Genomic DNA, 23,065 nt, shown 5'->3' on the forward strand with positions numbered 1-23,065 from the left:
AACTCTAGCTGGAAAGAATGCTCTCAGCATTTTGGTGGCAGTAGAGGGAGAAATTTCTCCTTTCTTTTCGTACTGAAGATTTACTCCTCCTCCCTGAAGAGAATCTTCAATGTTTTAACTAATCTCTCTTACTCTGTTGTAGTACACAAGGGGAGCACATGGGGGGTTCTTTGGATTTAGTTAAGGAAGATATGTCCGAGGAATTGACCTTGTTTTGCTAGCTGATGATTAACTGTACAGTTGTTGGAGCTTCATGTAAACCTTTAAATGTCTTTTAGGACTTCTAAAAAGTTATTTTTATAGATTTTTTTATCAAATGAGAGTACTGTATTTCTAGAGTCTTGCCCTCAGATTATTTTCATTTTAGTTGCAGAAACAAGCAAATCTTCCTCATAGCAAGCTTGCCTGACTCATCACATAACTATAAACAAAGATCTGTATACAAAGTTTAGGTGGCATGGACAGTTTTCTCTTCTTCTCAGGCTCATTAACACCACCGTTTTCTAGCAGCAAATCTCACAAATTAAGTGGAAGAGGAAAAGAAGAATGTTTGTCATGTTTGAAAGTGGTGATGCATATGTAAAAGGAGTGAGGGTTACAGTTTCTTTCCAGTATCCATTGCTTAACTGGGTCGATTAAGTCTCATTTACGTCAGATAGGAAAGTTGCAGTGCTGTCCCTGAAAGTATCACCACATCACTCTGATTTTCAGCATTACAGTAATTATTTACTACTGATGATTAGAAAGCCCACATATAACAAATAGACCACAAGTTTTAAAAGCTCACTGGAGATGCCTGCTTTTTCTCACCAGGATTTTTCTTTTAAATAATGAAATACTTCTTTTAAACCAGGAAAAGTGCTACAAAACAGTATTATCTTAAATTTTGCCCAAGGCCTAAAGGGGAGTGTGTAATTTTCAAAATGTGGTTGTATATATGTATGAAGTATTCATCTTTGGAGCTGTACCTAAGAGTTTCAAAATTATATTTTGCTGAGCAATTTTAAATTGATTTTTTTTTTTTTTGTCTCTCTAATCATGGAACAATGAGGTCTGTGTATGTAATCACCATATTGCTGCATAAAAATATTTGCTCACTCTGAGCTATTGCTTTTCTTCCCTTCCTGAGTGCTGAAATGTGCTTGGCTTGGTGCTACTTTATGATTTCCTAGGCACCTTCTATTTCACTCCTTTTCATAGAAAGAATCTCTCCTTGGATAGCAAATGAAATTCATATGTGCTGTTAATCAAGTCAAAGATGTGAAGAGATCTCTAAGAGTTCTGCAAGGTTGTTACCACTTTTCTTCTTAAGGGTATTAAGGCCTGATCATTGCAAAAACCTGCTTCAAAAGCAGCTCTCTGGAGGTTTCTTTGGATGCAGAATTCTTCGTGTTGCCATCCACCAAACTTAACTTCCTCCCTTCTTTATGCTCTCCAGTTTCCTTTCCAGGTACAGATTTTTGTGATTGCTGGGACAAACTATTGCTTGTTTTATTAAATCCTGCTGTTAACATTGGTTTTATATTTTAATGCTAGAGCAGGAAACTGTAAAATTTTCCTGATGGTAAATTGTGTTGAGTGGATGGAACTGTTCTGTGTCTGGCCATGGTTTGTTCTACTTATTACTGAACTTGTCAGATCATCCTGTGTAAAACATCTGGTTTATTTCTAAAAATACATCAGAAAATTTACATTGTTTCATGTTTAGGTTCTCATGTTTTAAGAGATGGGTCTAAGGGACATTTGGTTTCAGCTTCAGGCTCTTGGATCAACATTTTCATGTCTTGTGTAAGAGTAGTGAAATCAATTTGCTTAAAGGTGGTGGGGTTTTTTCTTGATTTTTTAATTTAAATTCTTAGTTGAGAAAGATATTGAAATGAGCATAGGTGTCTAAAGCCATTTTAAACTCTAGAATATCATCTCTGGCTCCCTGCAACAACTTTAAAATCGCCCATATTGTCCTGTGTTTTGTGCCTTATGTGCAATCAGATGTTTTTGATATGTTGACCAAACTCATGTTTGGGTGCCTAAATTACTTAGAAAAAAAGCCCCAAACCCAAGGTAACTAGAAGAAGCATTAATGCTTGAAGTTGACAGTCAAAATGTAGCTTGTAAGGGTCATTTACTGTAATGAGCAGTTGTAGAAATTAATTACTGGAAACATTGGTGTGATATAACCCCAACTAGCAACAAAGCACCACTCAGCTCACTACCGCAGGTGGGATGGAAGAGTGAATTGGAATTAACAAAGGAAGCAAAACAAGGAATTAATTCACTGCTTCCCATGGGCAGGTAGGTGTTCAGCCATCCCCAGGACTGGCAGGGTCTGTTACACACAACAGTGGCTTGGGAAGACAAAACATTATCGCTCCAAATGTCCCCACTTCCCTCTTCTGTCCCCCAGCTTTATATGCTGGTCATGATGCCATGTGGTATCCCTTTGGTCAGCTGGGGTCAGCTGTCCTGGCTGTGTCCCCTCTCAGCTCTCTGTGCCTCCCCAGCCCCCTCATTTGATGGGGTGTTGTGAGGAGCAGAAAAGGCCCTGACTCTGGGTAAGCTCTGCTCAGCAATAACAAAAACATCCCTGTGTTACCAACACTGCTCCCAGCACAAATCCAAAACACAGCCTTATACTGGCCACTGTGAAGAAAATTAACTCTATCCCAGCCCAAACCAGCACAAACATAAACATTTTAACTTGTATTTTTTAAATTAATTACTTACCTAATTAAAAAATGCTTCACCTTGGCATAGGTTTAAGATTTATTCATTGTCAGTATTATAGATGTCAAAATAATTCTGAATTGAATTATAGTCTGACTTGAACCTGTACCTGTGTTAGGTTAGGCTGTGGGTTGTCAGGTGAGATGGGTGAAATTCTTGTTTTTGTTTTTGTTTTCTTGCTCTCTTTCTCCACTAAACATGCCCAAACAGGGAAGGGGGATGGGGGTGTCTACAGTGAGATAGACTTAAAGTGAAATTTGGTTTGAAGAAGTTGGTTATATCAGGGTATGTTGTTATATCACTTTTGTGAAAAGAACTATTAGAAGTGGAATGAACTACACACAGGCACGATTAAAAAAAGTAGTAGTGTTGCATTTGGAGAGAACTGTGGTTGCTATGAGAATGCTGGCAGGCTTCATTTTGAAATAGTGTTTGTAGGTTGGTTGTAAAAATGGTTATTATTAGTAGAGCGGGTGAGGTCCTGTGTCGTAGGTATATGAAATACTATCTCATGCTGAGGTTCGGTTGTTGGGTTTCTGAGAAATACTTTGTAAACTACACTTGGTTTTGCAGAAGATGGATAATTTACCAGGTAGGAAATTGCTAAATCTTAGAGAAGTTGTTAAAGGGTCTGTATTTTGCCATCCTTTATCCAGAGAGACTTTCTGCCCTTTTTGGCAAGCTAGAGGAAGTACAGATTCAAGTTCCTTATGTCCCAAAAATCCACTAGGAAGGCAGATTTCAGCCATCAAGATCCCAAGATAGCTCTTTTGGAGAGCCTGCCATTGTGTGATGTCTTAGCAAGCACTGGGATTATTGCCCTTCAATTCTCTATGTGACTCTTTCTAGTATCCGCTTTTATTTCTTCCTATCTTGCTTAAAATAGAAACAACTTTACATCTTATTTAAATATGCAAATACACTGCATTTGTTGTCAGTATCTAAGCAGGTTAACATAATGAAAGACACTAGGCTTTTTCAGTTTTCTTAGATTGATTTTGCAGTCTTAGACTGCAATTATGTTTAGTAAATTTCAGTTCATAGAAAATGTGCTTTTCTCCAGGACTTCTGTAAAAGTTTTAGTAATAGTAATATTGGCAAGAGAAAGTCAAGCCCAAAACTGGTCAGCAAGCAGGAGAGAAAAACAGAAGAAGGAAGATGAAAAAAGAATGAGTAATGTTGACAGGATTGTTCTTAAACTGTGTGAAAGACATCAATGCGTAGTACAGAGGAGAGGAGCATAATTTTTTAAAGGGTTGAAGTAGAAGTGTATAATTCAAAATACTTAACATTCTGTCAAGTTACATAAACTGTAGTCTTGTTAAACTCATCTTTTCTTTGAAATACTAAAGGAGGTTGCTAAGGGGTGGGGGGGATGTCAAATGAAATGGTTGCAATGATGTTATGCAACAGAGTTAATTTCGACCTACGCTCTGCTTCTCTGCAGAAGAAGTTGAAGAAGAGTCTGAAACTACAATTGAGGTTGATTTGACTGATAAACAGAAACATCAGTTGAAGCACAGAGAGCTTTTCCTTTCTCGCCAGTATGAGTCCCTTCCAGCAACGCATATCAGGTAAGAAGTAGTAAATACAATTTATCTGTGTGTTCTGCTGGTTGCCTGCCAGTAACCCACCTGCTGGGCTGCTTCAGCCTTGCAAAAGGGTGTCATTGGTCTTAGCTGAGTTGGGCCAGGTAGTCTCATGAACCGCTTTGGAAGCACCTTTGTTTTTTTCCTTCTGTTACTTGATGTTTGAGCCTTAGAAGGGATGAGAGTCTCAGAGCTCTAGCTTGCCAATTGATAGCATTAGTTGATGATTTGGTAGAAAGTCAGTCTGTTACTACTTTGAAAGAGCTAATTTTTTTAGTTACTCTGCTGGCCAAAGGAATCTTGACCCTTTTGGCTGGCCTGAAAAACAGCAGATGGGTTTGGAAAGGAGGCAGTAACTCATTGGTCAGATCTACAGTTTAGGATTGCATGCATGTAAAATTAAAATTACCCCAACTTCAGTAAATGTGAAGAAGTCATGACTGAGTTTGGATAAATGCTGCAGAAGCATTTCAAGTATTGTTTTAAGTTGCTTTTAATGCTAAGGTAGGAAGAGGCTTGCTAAAGTTTAAAAAGTATTTGTTGACTTCTTTCAGTAAGTGACGTATGTGCTCATGCCATCTCCTATTTAGCAGTCAGGAAAACTTTTTTTATGTTGGGATGAGGGTATGATGAATCTAGAAATGGAAAAGAAATAGCACAGTGACAGAAAGGAGTCTAATTTGGTATGAAACAATGCATTCTTACATTGCATTTGTAAGGAATTTTCCTTTTTTCATTGCATCCAGCTGCCCCTAGCTATTTCAGACCATAAATGTCTAGAAGCTACCAAAAGAAAAGATATATATTGTCCAACAGGAGAAGCACATTGTATGTGCATATTTATTTTCTCTTTTATTGACAAATCACATAACCACGGAATATTCTGTGTTGGAATGGATCGCAAGCACCACTGAGTCCAGCTCCTGGCCCTGCACAGCACCATCTCCAAGAGTCACACCATGGGCCTGAGAGCATTGTCCAAACACTTCTTGAGCTCTGTCAGGCTGGTGCTGTGACCACTTCCCTGGGGAGCTGTTCCAGTGCCCAAACACCCTCTAGGCAAAAATCTTTTTCTAATATCCAACCTAAACCTCCCTTGACACAACTTCAGGCCATTCCCTTGGGTCCTGTCACTGGGCACCGCAGAGATGAGATGTTGCTTATGTCTCTTGCTGACGACACAAAAACTGGAAGTTGGAAATTTTTGTATTAATTTCTTGTGCTTTATTCAGCTACTTGTTCTGACTTTGAGAAAGTCATTTGACTGTCAATTTTGTGCTGCTCAAACTGTATGGAGATAATAATCCTGTGCAATTTCTTTTACTTACTTTGACATTTAGATATTGAAAAAAGGTATTCTTCTTGCAGAGGGAAGATTACATAGAAGAAGTATTGTAAATGTCTTCTCACCTCACAACTCAGGGAGCAAATACAATAGAGGTTCTCCAGTACATAGTTCACAAAGAAGGCAGAAAAACACATGAATTCATAGTACATGCCACACAGCACAGCAGCCAAAAGCAGAGTGATGACTTGCATCTACTTTTCAGAACAGATGAATGTTGTAGGTCTGTGCTGTCATGTGTTACTAAGGCCCTTACCAGACAAATTCTGGAACAAGCTTGATGTTTCATCAACGGTTTAAAACTCTTTAAAAAGAAATAAGAAGGCAAATACACAATAAAGTATTCCTCACTTAGCTCTTTAACTTACTAGTATTCACATTTTGTGTGAACACTAGTAAGTTAGAAAGGTTTTTTAAACTTTTATTAATTAGCTTGTCCCCTAAAGAGGACTAGAGCTAGAGGGTGGACGTCCTCTAGCTTTCATCCATCAGTACTCCAGAATACTCAGGGATGCAGACATCACAGCTTCTCTGGTTGTCTGTTTCAGTGTTTGATGACTGGTGTGGTGATTTTTTTTTTCCTCCTGTCATCTATTTGGATTTTTACTTATTGAAACTTTGTCTATTACCTTGTATCCTATCACTGTGCTTCTCTGAAAGGAGCCTGGTGCCATCTTAGTTATCTATCTTTTCATTAGCTAATTGAACAAAGCAGTAGAATTTCTCCTTTTAGTTGTCATACCTCAAGAGTGAACAAATCCTGTTTAATATCATCTGCAGACTTGTTGAAAGTGTACTCAGGTTAATAAAGGTATTAATCTGTTTTTCCCAGGGTCAGCAATTGGGGGATACCCCCAGCAACCAGCTGCCAGCTGGACTTTGTATCATTCACCACAGCCTTTCCAGTCCAGTGGTGTTTTCCAAGCTTATTGTCTGCCATAGTCCATATGTTTCCAGTCTGCTTGAAGGACACTGGAACACTTGCAGGCCTTGCTGAAGTCAGGTTCAATGACATCCTCTGCCAAGCCAGTTGCCTCCATATAGGAAACTAGGGGATATTTGTACAATAAAAACCAGGGTAGCTCCATGATGTGGGTCTTTGCTCTAAGCACCTACAGTTTTAGCCCTTAGGAAGAACTAGATTTACAGGAGTAAATGGTACAATGGTATAGAGTGGAGATTGGAGATCAGTTCTCTCAAGAGTAAGAACACAAAACCTCAACCCCTCTGGAAGGAAGAGGAAAAAAGTTCAAGTCAATTTTAAGAGAATGGAGGAGGTTTTTGCCAGTTACAGGTCTTGAACTTTTCCTGACATCTTCAGCCAAGACTAATTGAGACTAATTGCCTTTTTTGTTGTAATTGAAAGAGTAGAAGAATTTTACCTAATTTGTTTTTATTTGATTTTTACTAATAAGATTTTACTGCTTTTGTTTTTCTTTCTTCTTTTCTTAACCTTACCGTTGTTATGTTTTTCGAACTGAATTGCAGAGGAAATTATACCTCTTCCCCACCAAGAAAACCCCTATCACTAGGGTTACTTTTGTTCTAATTCACAATTCCAAATATGGTGATGTCTCAGTAATACACCTGTTGCTGTTATTTCATAGTTGAGTTACCTTGCTGTTATTTTAGTGGGTTAGATTTCTTTGATGTTCATGTCTAATTCTGGAGCTTTTTGGTCTGTAACTCTGGATTTTTGAATAATTCTGATATAATTTGTTTGCTCTTATATTAGTGAAATACAGTTTCATCCCTCATTCTGGTATTTTAATTTTGTTATATATACATTATATGTAACTGTTTTGGTATGTAATTTGTTTTGTTAAAAATGCTGGGATTTTTTTAGACTTCATCTTGTCTCTCCTTTAAATCAGATGTCACTATTCCATTTTAGTAGCTTTAGGGAGCAGCATAAGTTTTGGCATAGGAAAACCCGGAAGAGCCAGATTTAGAAAAGAATTAGAAGTGGGTAGTGTAGTAATTAAATGTGGCAGTGGTGAATTGTGGATAGAATTCTTGCAGTGGAATGTGTTTCAGGAGGTGGAATTGCCTAGCTTGTTCTGGAGTCACGGTTTGTGGCACAGAACAAGCTCATTTCTTGGTCTGGGGATCAAAGACAAGGCTTGTTACCTTCCTGCCTGCTTGTCAAATTACAAGTGAAATTATTGCCTCTCCTGTCTGCCCAAATGTGTGCAGTCAGTAACGCCCCTCCAGTGGATTATCTCCTTCCTTCTTAATCCCTCCATGCTGCAGATGCAGTTTTGCCAGGCTCTGTAATCCCACATGTCCTTGTCACAGTTGTCCTGCCAACCAGACTGCCTGAGCCACTCTTCTCCATTAATGTCATGCAGTGAATGCATCCAGGACTGGTGCAGGTGGCTCCTGTAAGATCTCCCCCATCCCAGAGAGGGGCTGAGTTGAGCCAGTGCTGTGTGCTTGGGGTTTCAGAGGTTTGAGCATTACTAAATACAGCCTTTTTGGGCTTTAAATTTATTTTTCATTCTTAAGCTCTCAAGAGTTAATAAGTATTAAACATGTTTAGATTGTTGTAAAAGATGCATTAGTGTATAAGTTCAGTTGTAATTGCTCTAAAGTTAAATATGTCTTACAAATTGTGTAGAATAATTTATTTATTTATTATCTATTCATCAAGGTTCATCTTACCATTTCAATATCTTTGCTTATTTCTTGTTTGCTTATTTGGTGTTCCAGTCTTAGGGTCATGAGGTTTTTATGTAAGATAATGATGATGATTATATTTTAAGTGTTCGAAAAGCATACATAAGCCGGGCATTCTCAGATTTCATATTAAAAGCAGGTATGAATCTTTGGGGCTGCTTTATACTACAATAAAAACCTCCACCCCCTTCAGGAAAAGAAAAAAAAAAGAAAATAATATTCTTTTTCTTGCATTTCATTTTACATGTGTCAGATATCTGTGCATTATGCAGATATTTGTAATGATGGGGGTTTTTCAAATAACTGTAGTATATTTACACCCTAATCTTTAATGGGGAGTATTTATTCAATCTGCAATTGGATAAACTAAGTGTTTGTTATATTTTATGGAGGATTCTATTTGTTGCTTTGCATAAACAGCAAATTCAAGTTTTATATGCACCTATGAAAAAGAAAACAATTTTCTGAGCATTGATTCTGAAATATTCTTACACATACCCTTTGTTTTTTAAACTGACAAAAGGCAAAACCAAGAAAAGAACCCTCAAAACCATCTTAAGATGGTCTTGGCTTTGTTTATTACTTCTGTTCCAACACAGAAGGGGCTTCATAAGCCTTTTAAAATTGTGATTGCATAAGATAGTTTTATTAGAAGCTGATTAATATGTTTGGAGAGAATGTGAGTATTTTTGCAGAATGCCTGTACATATGTGACATTAAGGAGCATCCAAATAGTTAGATCATGAGCAGAGTTCTTCAATTTTTACTAAGAAATTTGTATCCTCTGCATATTTTTACACGTAAACATACAAAAATGTTCTTAAACTTCTAAATTACCAGTCTGTACGAATCTTGGTTTCCCTCTTTTGACATTATTCTGACCATTAATGAAATTTGGATCACAGCATTATTTTTTTTTTTTTTTTCAGTTTGGTGTTTTATTCATTTTAATTGTTTGTTTGGTGATGGTGGTTTTTTGTTATTTTGGTGGCTGTGTTTTTGGTTGTTAAATGGTATCCTTGCTCTTGGGTAGACTAAAGAAACTTTGATTGTTTCCACTTTGTAGACATAGCAGAAAAAGTAGCTTAAGAAGGTGCCATTTATAAGGACATGTCATGTTTACAAAGTCTGACCATGTGCTGCTCTTTAGATGTGTTACAAATGACACAGTTGTTTAAAGCATCAATATTATTGAGTCTAGATGAGATCGTGTAGTGGTTTGAAAGCAAAAGCAGTGAGAGACTCCAAGTCAGAAATACAATTTAATAGGAAGAGGAAAAAAAAAAAGTAAAATAAAATAAATGCAATAATAAAAAAACCCGTGACAGAGTCAGAATACAACCTGAGCAGGGTGGTGGAAGCAGTCCAGATGAGGTGGTCTTCCTGAAGCAGTGATCCCATAGAAAGGTCTGGGTAGCTCTTGTCCTCTGGGAATCCAGTGGGTAAGGGCTGCCTGTACCGTCCCAAATCCCAGATTATATCCAGGTGGGAATTCTGGGCTCCTCCCCCTGGGTGGAGCATCTCACAATGGGCTGATATCTTCCTATGAGTCATGCAGTGGGTCCTTGATGGCCCATTAAACAGAGATAGCTCACAGAGGGGGTGTTACCTGTGAGTCATGGGCAAGGCATTGATGGGCCATTAACAGAAGATAACCCAGAGGGAGGGGGCCTGGGAAGAGCACTGCCCTACCTGGTTTCAACAGCTCATGAAGATGGTGATAGAATAAATACTTTATGCACATCCTACACTGAAACCCAGGACAGATCATGAAGAAGAAAGAACAGCAAGGAAGAAAGTTGTGCAATAAAACTAAGGTACAGAGAAATACTTTTTCTTTAGAAAGGAAGGAATTCCCCACTGAAGAAATGTGTGATTCCTTTACTCAGAACACAATAAATAGTCTGAAACTCAAGATGTATATAGCAGGTCATTTTATAGTGTTACTTTTCAAGACAGGGCACTTTAGAATTTAGTGGTATTACCTACAGATTGCTAGTTTGGGCATTCCTGGCAAACTAAAAGATTCTGCATACAGGGTGTGTGAATGTATATACAAATTTTAGCTTTTTTAAAGCTTACTATGAACCTTATATTTTCTGGCATAAATCAGACTGGATAAGGAGTGAATTTGTTTTTCATAGGCATGTGCTTACTTAATCATTAGGATTGTTAAGCAAGGTATTCTTCCCTTCTAGACTGAGTTTATTTGGAGCAAAGAGACTTTTGAAGCATGTCTGACTATTTTTTTTTTTATTTTATTTTTTTTTTTCCAATAGAATTGTAATTATTCTTACTTTAATTAAACTGAAGATTCTGTTCAGGACAGAATCCTTGTTTTGTATGTGGTCAATAGCCACATACAAAATAGCCAGTACTAGTAACAGCGTAAGAAAAAGTGTATTTATCAGTGGGAAACTGTCATTAAAATATCTGAAAATCATTAAATATTTCCCTGTAGTGATATAATTACAAAGTAGGAACCTTTCATAAGGTGCAAAACTTTTACTTTTGGTTGCATGGAGTGAGTGACGTGCCTTGCTTCTGAGCTGGGCAGCTTGTGATGGACTTTATGATCTTAAAGGTATTCTCCAACCTAAATGGTTTCATGCTTGAATGGAAAATAATTCCTAACTAGCCTCCTGTGGTTCTGTTCATGTGCATCACTGCTGCTGTGCTAAAAGGCAACAATTCTTTTACTTTTTAGCATGAATTAATCCCTAGAGAAAAAATATCAATATCAACTTGAGTTTGCAACAATGCAATTTACAGAAAGTACATCTACAGTTATGCTTGTTTTGAGATATCAAAGTGTATAGTTTTACTGTGGCCACATTGAGAAAATATTTACCTTTAATGACTTTTAAGTCCATGTCAGTTGGGCATGATTGCTTTAGGAGATTGTCTGTAAATCTTACCAATTTGGAGTGCTCAAAATTAGCACTGCAGTTCTAATTAAAATGAAAACTCTGATTTTTTTTGACTAAAAGCCACATGCAGTATTGAAGTCTTGGGCCATCCATATGATCTATGCATGTGTTTGGATGCCAGGCACTTACTAGTTCATTTAGATGTGCATAAATCAGTTTGCTGTGAATTCTGTTTTTATTTGATCAAGCGTGTGTTAATCAGATAATGTCAAGTTTATTGATTAATATTTTGGCCACAGATAGACAATCTTGTACTGTTTAGAAGATTTGGTATTTTTTTGTCAGAGGCACAGATTCCAGCAGTAGTCACCTATCAAATATTTTTTGTTTGTTGTTTGGGTTTTTTTCCTCATTTTTTTTTCCTACAGATGGCTCTGTAAATGAGCAGAGTCAAACCTGAGCCAATTAATTATGAATCAATACAATGCAGATTTTATTTTTGTCAGTTCTAGATATTGATTGAATATTTTAAAAGTCAAATTGTAGTTAGGGATCTATTGCAGGTTTAAATCACTATGATGATGTTTTTAATTTTTGGTTTTAAGTGTTATGCAATATCTTGTTCCCCAGTTAATATCTTTGCAGTCTTAAGAACTTGAAATTTGCTATAAAAACATTGGTGTGTGTCTATCAGCATCATTCTGTGCCCCTTCTGTCCTTCAAGGTAAAATACACAAGTACTCTTAGTATTGGCTTGCTGTGACTGCAAATTCAATTCTATACAATTAGTAGAAGCCCTTTGGACTCCACAGTTCCTACTCCGTGGTTTGCTGATGATCATTGCACTGTAGGCTGCTTGTAAGGGATCAAATCCTGGCTCAGAGTGGATGTTTGACTGGAAATCTTCAAAACACTTTCTCATTTAAGACAGTTCAGGAAAAAGAGTGTTGTTATTTCAGGTAGCTCTCTCCTCCTTTACTCAATATCTGTACATTTCTCCTGCTTTTCTCCCTTTATGCTGGATGTGTGAAAGATTACTCTGGAGTTCTACTCCTGCACCTGCTCCTTTCTACCCGTCTTCATTATGCACCTTCATTTAAGTTTAATCTCTGATTGTCATTGAAGTAACAGCATATGTTAAAATGAAATCAGATTTTTCTCACAAGCATAATATTTCCTAATATTCTTTCCTGTTATTTTATTCTCAGACTGTCTAGCTAGTGACTCATGCTTCTGTGTTCCAAATGTCTATTGAGACACTAACATTTCTTGATGCAGCTCATCAAGACACAATCGGTATATATCTGTACAAAATTATCCAACATAATTCTGTTGTTTTCAGGACAGCAATTAATAATTGTTATTTCCAAGTCTCTGGGGTCATGCCTGCCTTTTTTTTTCTTTCTTCAGCTTGTATCTGAATTAGCAATGCATATAAAGTTTCTTGGCTTGGTGGGAACTCAGAGCAATGAGTTCTCAGAGTTCTTCCACTGCATCATTGTCACCCAGGTTACATGTACTTTCCAACAGGAGATTTTGTTGGAGTGGTACTGAACCCATGAAGTTGCCTTTTCCACTCCTATCATTCATACTGGTTAACAGGCAGCAGGTATTTTGTTTCTTGCAGATTCTATCTCTTTTATATATATATATATGTATATATATATATATATATATATATATATATATTAATTCCTCCTCTTCCAAGACATCCTTATTTTTTAAAAAAATTGTATCCCATGGGCTGTCTTTTCTGGTAAAAGCATGAAGAAATAGTCTGCAAGAACAGCAGAACAGGAATTGTAGAGGCTTCCACTGGTTTAAAACTTAGGGCTGAAATGAAGGGGCATTGTAAAAAATGAGGCAGTTGCTGTCGATTTTGATTATTTTGATAGTTTTAAAATATAAGTGTTTGCATCAGCTTTTTAAAATTTTGGTAAAGATTTTAATCTATATTTTTGATTACTTTAAGAAAAAGCTCATTAAAGAGCAATTACCTAGACAATGCAAACAAGAGGACAATTCAGTCTATCTTCTGGGCAATTTGGTGTTTTGCTCTGGGTTGTTTAACCAGATTATATTGAAATCTTTTCATAACATTGCCTGGTATAATAGCCTTGGTGTACAATCTTTTTTCATGCTACTTAAATTCTTGAGCTGGTTATCATCACCTTTTGCCTTCATTGTAACACATTAGTAAGGGCAGTCTTGTCCTTCTCTCATCTAAATATTGATCGTTGTCACATTCTTGTCTGAAGTTAAGTTCCCACATGTTTTTCATTCCTCTGTGAGGTCTCACTGAAACATGGCACATTTTTATCTTTAGTTTTCAAGATCTCTTAGGTCTTACCTCAGCTTACTGTCTGTGAAATCTCTCCTTCAGGACTGGCATGGTAACTGACATCTCACATATATTGTTGATTTTCATGAGCTCCATATTGGATTGTCCAAGACAGTCTGACCTATGAGTGTCTCACAAAGCTGTCATTTATGTTTTAGAATTTAATTCTCCTTTTCTTTGTTCCACAGTAAACAGCCTCCCACCCATCCCAGGAAAAATAGTCCCATAAAACAAGGGTGGGGGGAAGAGGGAACAAAGCTTTATGTTCCCAGCAATGAGATGTCTCTCTACCATAACTAGTATTTCTTACCATTTCCTTTTAATCCTCATTAGTGTCTCTGTGCTTTGAGGTTTTGGCTGTGGATGGTTTGAATTTTGGTTTTGGGACTGTATGGTCTGGATTTTTGCTAGGGCTGTTGAAGAAATCCTTTCCTACAAAATAACTTTAAAAGTAAAGTGCCTTAATTTTCTTTTTTTTTTTTCTGGAGAGTGAGTCTTATTTCTGTATTGTAACAGAAGGGCTTCCCTGAGGTATGGAGGTAGGCTGTAGGTGTGGAAAAATAGCTTGTCAGGCTTTCCTTAGCTGATGAGTGTAAATGATCAGGAATTGTCTACTCACTGGTGAAGTTTCCTGGAACATACAAAAAAAAATTACAAGCAGACAAAAGCTTCTAACAAATAAGAGTGAAGGAGGGTGTAGCATTCGAAAAGAGCTTTCACATGATTAATGCTTTAAAGAAAAAAGTTATGAGTCGTGGCTCTGGTTACTAGAGCAGAAGAAGAAATTGAATCCTAGGTGGTTTATATGATAGAAGCTGGCAATACCATGAGCATATATTTGAAGGCGAGTTTTATTGTCTCCTTTTACTGCAAGACCTCTAAATTACTTTTTGTCGCTGGCTGATTTAATTATATAATAAGTTTTGTTGGCATTGTTGTCAGCTCCATGTAACAACTCTTTACTTGTGACCAGTTTAAATATGAAGTACATCTAAGAGCATAAAGGATTCTGAAGGTACAACTCAATCTTATCAAAAATAAGTTGTAATGAACACATAAAAGCTAACGTACTTTTTTTTTTTTGCTGTTATTTGTGCATTGGTGAGGTTGCTTAAACTTTTCCTCAACATTCCTACGAGATATATTTTGCCTAATTCTATAGGAAGTAAAAAAAAATTAATTTGAGAAAAAGCTCAAAATCAGACATGCCATTTTAACATCGAGGCCTTCTGATGCTGTTAACTAATAATTCACCCTGATGGTACCAATTAAGTCAAGGATACTGCTTGTTGGAGGAATACAGCTTAAATCAGAGAATCAGAGTTACATAAGAGGAAGAAGGTTTCATAGGTGGAAAAATAGCAGACAACTTTTTTTTTTTTTTTTTTAACTTGGCAATTCTTTGTAATTTTTACCTGAGTTCAGTTTAGTGACACATTGCAGGCAGGAGACTCCAATAGAACAATGAACCTGTGGCACTGTATGCCACTGATCTAAATAATACCCAAAATATAAAGACAGTTGGATTTCTGAAAGAAGAGAGTATAATTTTATTTTGGTGTGTAACTGATTTTATAATCTGCTAAATGCAGCATACACTCTTGCATTTGTTTTTGTAGGTAGCTAGCTCCCCCTTTCTTTTCTCTGTCTAGTTTGGAACAGTCAGATTTTATGCTGTTATATTGATTATTTATTTAATATAGCTCTGTCTGTCCCATTTATCTGAAAGGATTTAAAAATGTTAAGGAATAAAGCTCCAGAACACTGTAAGGAGGCAAATATTATTTTTAAATCCAGAGAAGCTATGGGTTTTCAGATACATCCCTTAAAGAACTAACTCCCAAGGCACTTTGTAATGTGGCTTAAATGAAATTAACTTTTTCTCCAGGGCATTTGATTATTAGTAATGAAGAACAGGTGAAAAGTGCAGTGGTAGTTGGAGAATATTAAGGGGCATATTGCTGCAAATCGATATTCACTTAAGTTATTTCCTTAGCATCCATGATTGAGGGGTGCTGGACACATGAACTAGATGCTTGGTTCAACCCAGCAGAGCATTTGTAACTAGACAGAGAAGCTTTTCCTCTGATGGGAAAGAAAGAAAGAGAGGAGGAGTTATATTAACAGTAGGCTTTTATGAATTTGGTAAAGATTCTAAATCACTTACATGAAGTATTGCAGGTTTCTAGATTACAGAAACAGGTTAACTGTAATATAGAGAATCAAAAGTAGAAAGACTTCGGTAATTTACCTGTTTCTAAATTAAATATTTTTGTTGTTGTTTTTTAATTTTTATTTTAATGTCTACTGTAGGTCTAGTATTGTCTTCATTGAGACACAAGTCCATGCATATGAGAGGTCATATATGCATACAAAATGTTACCTCTGTGTGACTCCAGCCATTGGGTGGTTAAAGTGCTGTACAAAGCCATCAAATTGAAATTCACTCACTTAGAAGACATGCTGCAGGGGACTAGTCTTGTATCTTAATGAAATAAAATGAAATTTTTAACGGATCAACAATAAAAGATGAGGTTGGTTAATAAAATACTTTTGTAGCCATGATGGCAATGGAGCAATGGATGCCACTGTGGTAATTGGAGTTAAATAAGGGCTGTAGTGGAGAGACAGAGCATACTTGAGCTGTATGGAATGGAAACAGACTGGAAAGGTAAACTCCTGGTTAGCCTTTTACATTAAAAAAACCCAATAAAATATTAAAATAAAGTTGGAAAACTGACTTTGCGCGACAACGCAATTAATTTTTAGAAGTGTATGCTCCGGAATTATCAAGGCCAAAAGTTTCAAGAGAATCCTCAAAGAAAAACATGATGGGGTATCTAGAAGGTTTCCTACTTATCTCCTGCAGGAGGATTTTCCTCTGCTGTTGTGGTCAGACTTTTCTTCCCCCCTCTTCCCACTGTTTATCTTTGATGGTGTGGTTCTCCCACAGGTATGACAATGAAGGGAAATTCAGGACAGTAATGTGTGGCTTACTCCCCTTTCCCAGGATGTGCAGTGGCAATGAATAAGACATTAGCTGGCTATGTTCACTTAATGATCAGCCATTAGCAATTGGCTTCTAATGCCTCTGGTTGAGCTTAGAGTCAGCACTCCCTGGCAGAATGACGGGTTTTTACAAAGATTTTGGTGTTATCTAAAAATCAAGGTCTCAGCAAACAATTACCCTTTCTCCATTTGTATTCTGGTCTGTTCCATGAGGTGAGATGGGTATTCTGGGCATAGTTCCTGTGCCTGGATGAATAAGGCCACAGGAATCTCCTGGCAAATACCAACTAAACTGAGTAAAACTCTGGTGCATGAAATAAAACGTGCTGTCTGTAAAGGGTAATAAATACATCTTCATATATATATATATATATATATACACACATACATACGTACATACATATACATATATATACATACATACATACATACATATATATATATATATATATATATGGTAGCTGTAAATTATAACATAAAAATGCGAGTTGCTAGCAAGGTGATTCAGCACACAACATTTTTCATCCACATCCCTGAGTGTTTCTTTAAAATGCTATTTGTTAAAAATAATTCTGCAGGTTATTTGCAGAGAAGCTGGAGACAGAGGACTTTGAGGCGAGGCAAGGCAGTGTTGGGGGAGATGGGGATGAGAAGGGGGGATGAGGGTGGTGGGGTCAAAGTCCTGTTGCATTGACTGCGTATGTTCCACATGGGCAGGTCTGTACCACTACTGAGCAACGAGAGCCTGCACAGAAATGTGGTCATTAGCATTTTAATGTGGGCATAGAGGAAACTAATAGAATTCCATGATTCATTATTAAAAATACTTCCATTCAAAAGAGAAAAGTGCTTTGTTTTTACAGCCTGGAAAGTAAAGTCTTATATTCTTTCTAGTTTGGGTTGTTTTCAAATTATGCACTGAACTTATTGGAGATAAGTCATTTGGAGGTGATGTTTCTTTAATCCAGGCCGTTTAATTGATTGTGTGAATATTTATTGTTTGCCATTGTACCTCTTCTCTTTTTTTTGCTTCTCCATTACTGAAACTATTTCCCAGTGTGGTGAAATTCCAATTTATTTGAATGCTCAGATCAATACAGCCATTTGTTTTGTTGCTTTTATGTTAATGTTGGTATTATTGTTTATATATTTAATGTTTTTATACTTTTAGTGTAGAAGTTTTAAGCATATCTAGATTGTTTTCTTGTCAGTAACTTTTTACGTGAAATTTGAACTTTTTACAAAGTAACTATTCTTGCGTATGTTTGTGTAGGGGAAAATGCAGCGTTGCACTTCTGAATGAGACAGAATCTGTGCTGTCGTACCTGGAGAAAGAGGTAATTGTGATTTTTATCCAAGTAAATATTGCGATAAGCTTTTTTTTTTTCTGTATTTTTAACAAATGGCCAAACAGTACTTTGAAAATTATATCTTGGATGATAAGTTTGAAAAATTGTGTTGTTCAAAACACTGATTTAAACAATATTATTGGATAAAAATTTAATTGACACACTTAAATGATAGGTTTATTATGAATGTTTGTATTTTGAAAATAATTAATTTGAAGTAATCAATATGGCATCTTATGGATGAAAATATAGAGGTGTTTTCCGAATACTGAAGGGAGAATTCACATAGTGCTTTTTTTTCCTCCTTATTTTTTTCCTTTATTTTCTTCTATTGTATTAAAGTATCTCCTCACCTTCCTTTGGAAGATACTTAGAATGCTTAGCTTTACCAGAGAAGAAGCAAATTCCCCAAGAATTTGAAAGATGTAAAATACCATAAAAATAAACATGTTTTTCTTTGGAATGTCTTAATATAACATCAGGAAGGCAGTGTTTTCTAACCGAAATTAGCATGTCTTTATTTTTAAATTTCTATACCAAACCACTGATAATCAGTAAAAATATTTTTGAAAGCAGGACTTGGCCTATACTTATGTGACTATACCACATTTGCCAATACTGTTTTAGTGCCTGAAAAGGGTTTACACAGACAGTGTTTTATATATTTTTTTGAGATTAATTTAAAATGGCAAGTCAGTATGGTAGAGATACTTATGAGTGCAAACATGTTAAATTCAGAAAGCAGATGACATTAATTCTCTTCAAATCCATGGATATATTTCTGTGTACAAATCTTTTCATTATTGCTCTGTTATGAAGGAAGTCCTAACAATGAGAGGTCTTGATTAGCCTTTTAAAAGCACTCATGAAATATCTGTATTATGTAAAATAAAGATTTACCAAATCTGTGTTCTGTAAAGCATGCAAATTTCTAAAGGGAAGGTGTTACAAGTTTGCAAACCTAATTTTAAAAAATACTATGCTATTGCAAGTATTGTTGCAAAATACTACGCTGTTGTCTTTTTTTTTTTTTTTTTTTTTTTTTTTTTTTAGGATACTTTTTTTTATTCATTGGTGTATGATCCATCACTGAAAACACTTTTGGCAGACAAGGGAGAAATCAGAGTGGGGCCTAGATATCAAGCAGATGTGCCAGACATGCTTGTGGAAGGTAAATACTTGATTTTTGATTAGTGAAAAAATTAAGTCCTCTTATTGCATTATTGCTCATGCTAACTTTCTGAACTAAGCTAATACATAGAGGCAAGATAAAGTGAGCTGGTAGGTCTTACCTAAATCACAAATTTTTGGTCTACCTACCTAAAATTTATGAACACCAGTTGATATTATGGAAAAGGAAAGAATAATTCAATAGCTGCTGAAAATATGTCCATTTCCAGTCTGTGCATAGGCATTTGGTATTTGTTTATTTAATTATATGGTGTGGTTAGTTATTTAATATAGGTGGTATTGAGAGAAGATAAGAAGCAACCCATTTGTAAAATAAAAACACTGTAGTAAAACAAGTGAAAAAGGTATTTCTTCCTTCCCTTTTAAAAGAAACAATGCATAGAGAATTCAGGTCTTTGTGTCTTCTTATTTCAAAGTATTCTTTCTTTAAAGCATCTTGTCTGTTTTGTAGCAGGCTTGAAACCACTATTGCCAGCCTTGGCACAGCTTTATAATCACTGATACTTTTTAAATTTTATTTTGTTTTATTTTATTTATTTATAACCTAGCACAACTACCTATGCCTTAGTCCTTTGCTACATAGAACTATTCTTTTAAACAAAATTTCAAGTAAAATATTTATTTAATGTTTGTATCACATTTAAGAAGCATGAGTAACTGTGTCTTGTTATGTTTACAAGTGTATTTGCTAATTAAATTTTTTTTAAAAAGGGAAAAAGTTTCTTTGGGAGTATCTAGCTGTAGATACTATTTTCAAAAGTCATGGTATTTATTCTTTAAAAAGAAGGGATTATGTGAGAAGATCGTTGGCAGTAAGTAAAAGGAGTTCTGAGTGCCTCAAACATATATATTTATAACCTTAAATGTTGTGTTTTCTATTCATCATGATCTACTTTTTTTTTTTTGGCTGCTATACTCTTTCTGTTGCACAAAACCCCCCATTATTTCTAATTTCTACAGCGCTTATTTCATAAATGTATAAAACAAAAATAATTTGATTTCTGGCAAGTGGCAGATTTTTTTTACAATGAATGCTATTTAATACATCACCTGCATTATTATTCTAACTTTTATTTTAATGACTAGAAATACATTGTAGGAAGTCACTTCAGGTTTGTTTATAAAGCGTACAGACTTATTTCAGAATAGGTTTATGAACAGGTTATATTCACAGCTCTTCTTGCTGTAAAATGTACCTGCCATAGGGAAAAAATAGTCCTGTAGATGTTCATATGCTCAGGAGGAAAATGTGCCAGAGGGCTAATGTGCAAATGGCTGTCTCAATGTGTGAGGGGCAACTGGGAAGTACTGATGTGATTCCCAAGTTCCTGGCTGAACTGTAGGGTTTTTAGGATAAACTAGGGCTGTCTGCCAGGCAGGAAGTCTTTTCCTGCTGAATTCTTCTTACTTAAGTTACTAAAGACAGAGGCTAATTATGAAATAGTGAATATTACATATAAAGGGATTTTTTTCCTGTTCAAATTTTACTTATTTGATTATTTTTCTAAAGTTAAAATCCATATGAATATAAACTAAATTTACCAAGTTCTTCTGGAGCTTAACATTTTGAGTTAAATCCTTGGTTTAGTTAAAATGAGTAGATAATCTCTCATACATCATGAAGATAGGATTTCACTGTGTGTTACTGCCTTCTTTTTCTCACACCCCACTAACCCCCAAAATGCAATAAGTGGTGCAGTCTTCTTGCTGCCTTTAGGAGGAAATAATAATCCATCCGAACTGGTAAGCACGAAGCTGCCCACAAACCAAGGTGCTGTTGGTACTTGGAGCACTTGAGTAGTTCAGTTGGATAAATCTGCAATTCTTTCAAGTGTCTGGTGGAAAAAAGAGTTTGGTTTTGGGAGCATAGAAATGTCTAAATTATGGTAGTTTGGACTGACTTTTTTCTAAATGTTTCCTTAGCCCTCTGACCTCCAAGGAAAAACAAAAGGTGATTCAGCTGTTGTGTCTTTATGTAAGCTGACAGCCCGGAAGTTGATCCATTCACTGTCAAGGCTTTTATTTCATGAAAACAAATACAAACAATGTTTAAAATTAATAGATTAGAAAAGTTATATTTGGAAACTGTGGGATTCTGTGAAGATTTTTTGTCTTTATGTACATTTTTCAGCCTGTAATGCTAAAAGTGGTCTGTAAAGTGTAATGTTAAAAGTGATTAAAAGTGTAATATTATAGTGATCTGTATCTCCAGAGTATTATGCTCTAATGTGTAACTCTTTAAAAGTGTAGAGCCATCACCTGAAATTAAAACGGAGAATTTAGGCAAAATCTCGTCAGTTTGGAAAAGTCAGATTTTATATCATCTAATAATAGTATTATTAGATGATATAAAATAAAAATAAAATAAAAAACATTCCTGAATTTATTTACACATGAAACTTGTTCTGTAATCTAAAGGAAGAATACCTTTTTAAAGGTGGTTGATAGGCATATTTTATATTTACAGAAAATCCCACAAACAAAATAGACAAATATTCACACACCGTCAGTTGTTTTATTTTCAAAGGTACTGGCATATAAATCCAATTCAAATGACTAAAGCCAGTTAAAATTAGCTTTCAGAAGGCCAGTCACAACATGGCTGAAAAGTAAAAAGATATTCTACAAATATGAAATTAAATTGTTGTAAATACACTGATGAATTCTTGTAGATTAAAACTTCAAATTGCTTGCACTTTCTCCATACTGTGATAACTTACATTCTATCTGAATGGACTATGGTGGTTTTTTGTTTTGGATTTTTTTGTGTGTTTATTGGACAACTATGTGTATTTTTGGTAGGAATAGATTCTTTTTTCCTTGCATTGATGTTGCCATTTTTGCATCCTTGATTAAAACATACTGCAAACCCAGGTGATTAGGTCAAACTTCAGACAGTGCAGCATTCCTGCTTCTCCCTGCCCCAGGGGTGTACTGGATAAATTTATATTACTCTTTAATTTTTGAAATGAAAAGAACATCTACTTTCAAAAGACTAAAAGGTTCATTAAAATCAAGATGCATGATAAAGTCTTCCAGACTCAACTGTTTTCTGGTTTTCCACTTTAGGATACATTGAATCATAAATCTTCTACACAATTGCAGTAAACAAATGTAAACAAAGTTTTAATTTGGTTGAAAATGTGTAAGCCTTGTAAATCCATGCCACATTTGTTTGTAATGGTGTAGCTAAATCGCTTAGATCACACATTTAGTGAAAGAGTGTAACTTTGGAGAAAGACCAGAGCAGATTTCTTTCCACAGTCTCTTCTGACTTTTGTTGTCACCATTCTTGGGAGTAAAACTTGGGAGTAAAAGTTGTCAGGTTTGAATGATCTCATGGTTGTGTGAAGTCTTTTGTCTCCCCAGAGCCAAGTGTTACAGCCTGTCTACACACTAGTTTGAAGATTTTTAGTCGTTTTATTTGCTTTAAATATGCTGGAAGAAGGGAGACTGTTCTACAGAATTGACTCAAATTCTGGCTAGCAGGATACTGAAGAATGTCCTTTCTTTGTTTTAACAACACATTTTTCAGTGGCTTATTCTGTGGATGTAGCAGCTTGTTTTCACACCTGTTTCCAGCATGGGGTAACATTCTTCTCCTCTCTGCAAAGCAAGAATAAAAAGGTTTATCTGTGAGAATCAAGTGCATGAATTTGGGCAAGGAGTATCTCGTTTCTGTGGAGCATCCCTACTACTCCACAGTACAGGGGCAATGTATCTAGTTCTCTGCATGTGATGGCCAGAAGCTGCTGTGTGGTGCACTCACCTACAGTATTTGATCAGCAGCTTGTAAAATCTGTGACTAGCAACTTCAATAAACAAAGCTAAAAGCCCTAAGCAAACAAGAACAAAACCCTATACAGTATTGGTTTAGGCAAGTAATTATTATTACTGTAACTTAGTTACAAGGCATATTTTTATAAATTGTTCTGTGTATGATCAAATTGTCACCTTTAACTAACAGA

General features: G+C 35.8%; 1 protein-coding gene across 2 annotated transcripts in view; it reads left to right on the plus strand.

Moving 5' to 3' along the window:
* MTA3 (metastasis associated 1 family member 3) overlaps positions 1–23,065 on the plus strand; it is a 132,423-nt gene that overhangs the window by 18,894 nt on the left and 90,464 nt on the right. For both annotated transcript variants that reach the window (XM_066178379.1, XM_066178380.1), the window contains exons 4-6: positions 4,172–4,298; positions 17,831–17,894; positions 18,960–19,077. In XM_066178379.1, the coding sequence (XP_066034476.1) occupies positions 4,172–4,298; positions 17,831–17,894; positions 18,960–19,077 (309 nt within the window). The remainder of the gene's footprint in view (positions 1–4,171; positions 4,299–17,830; positions 17,895–18,959; positions 19,078–23,065) is intronic.

This window comes from Chamaea fasciata, unplaced genomic scaffold (assembly GCF_029207755.1).
Source record: "Chamaea fasciata isolate MVZ Bird 193981 ecotype frontalis unplaced genomic scaffold, bChaFas1.0.hap1 SCAF_3, whole genome shotgun sequence".
In the NCBI taxonomy this organism is placed as follows: Eukaryota; Metazoa; Chordata; class Aves; order Passeriformes; family Sylviidae; genus Chamaea; species Chamaea fasciata.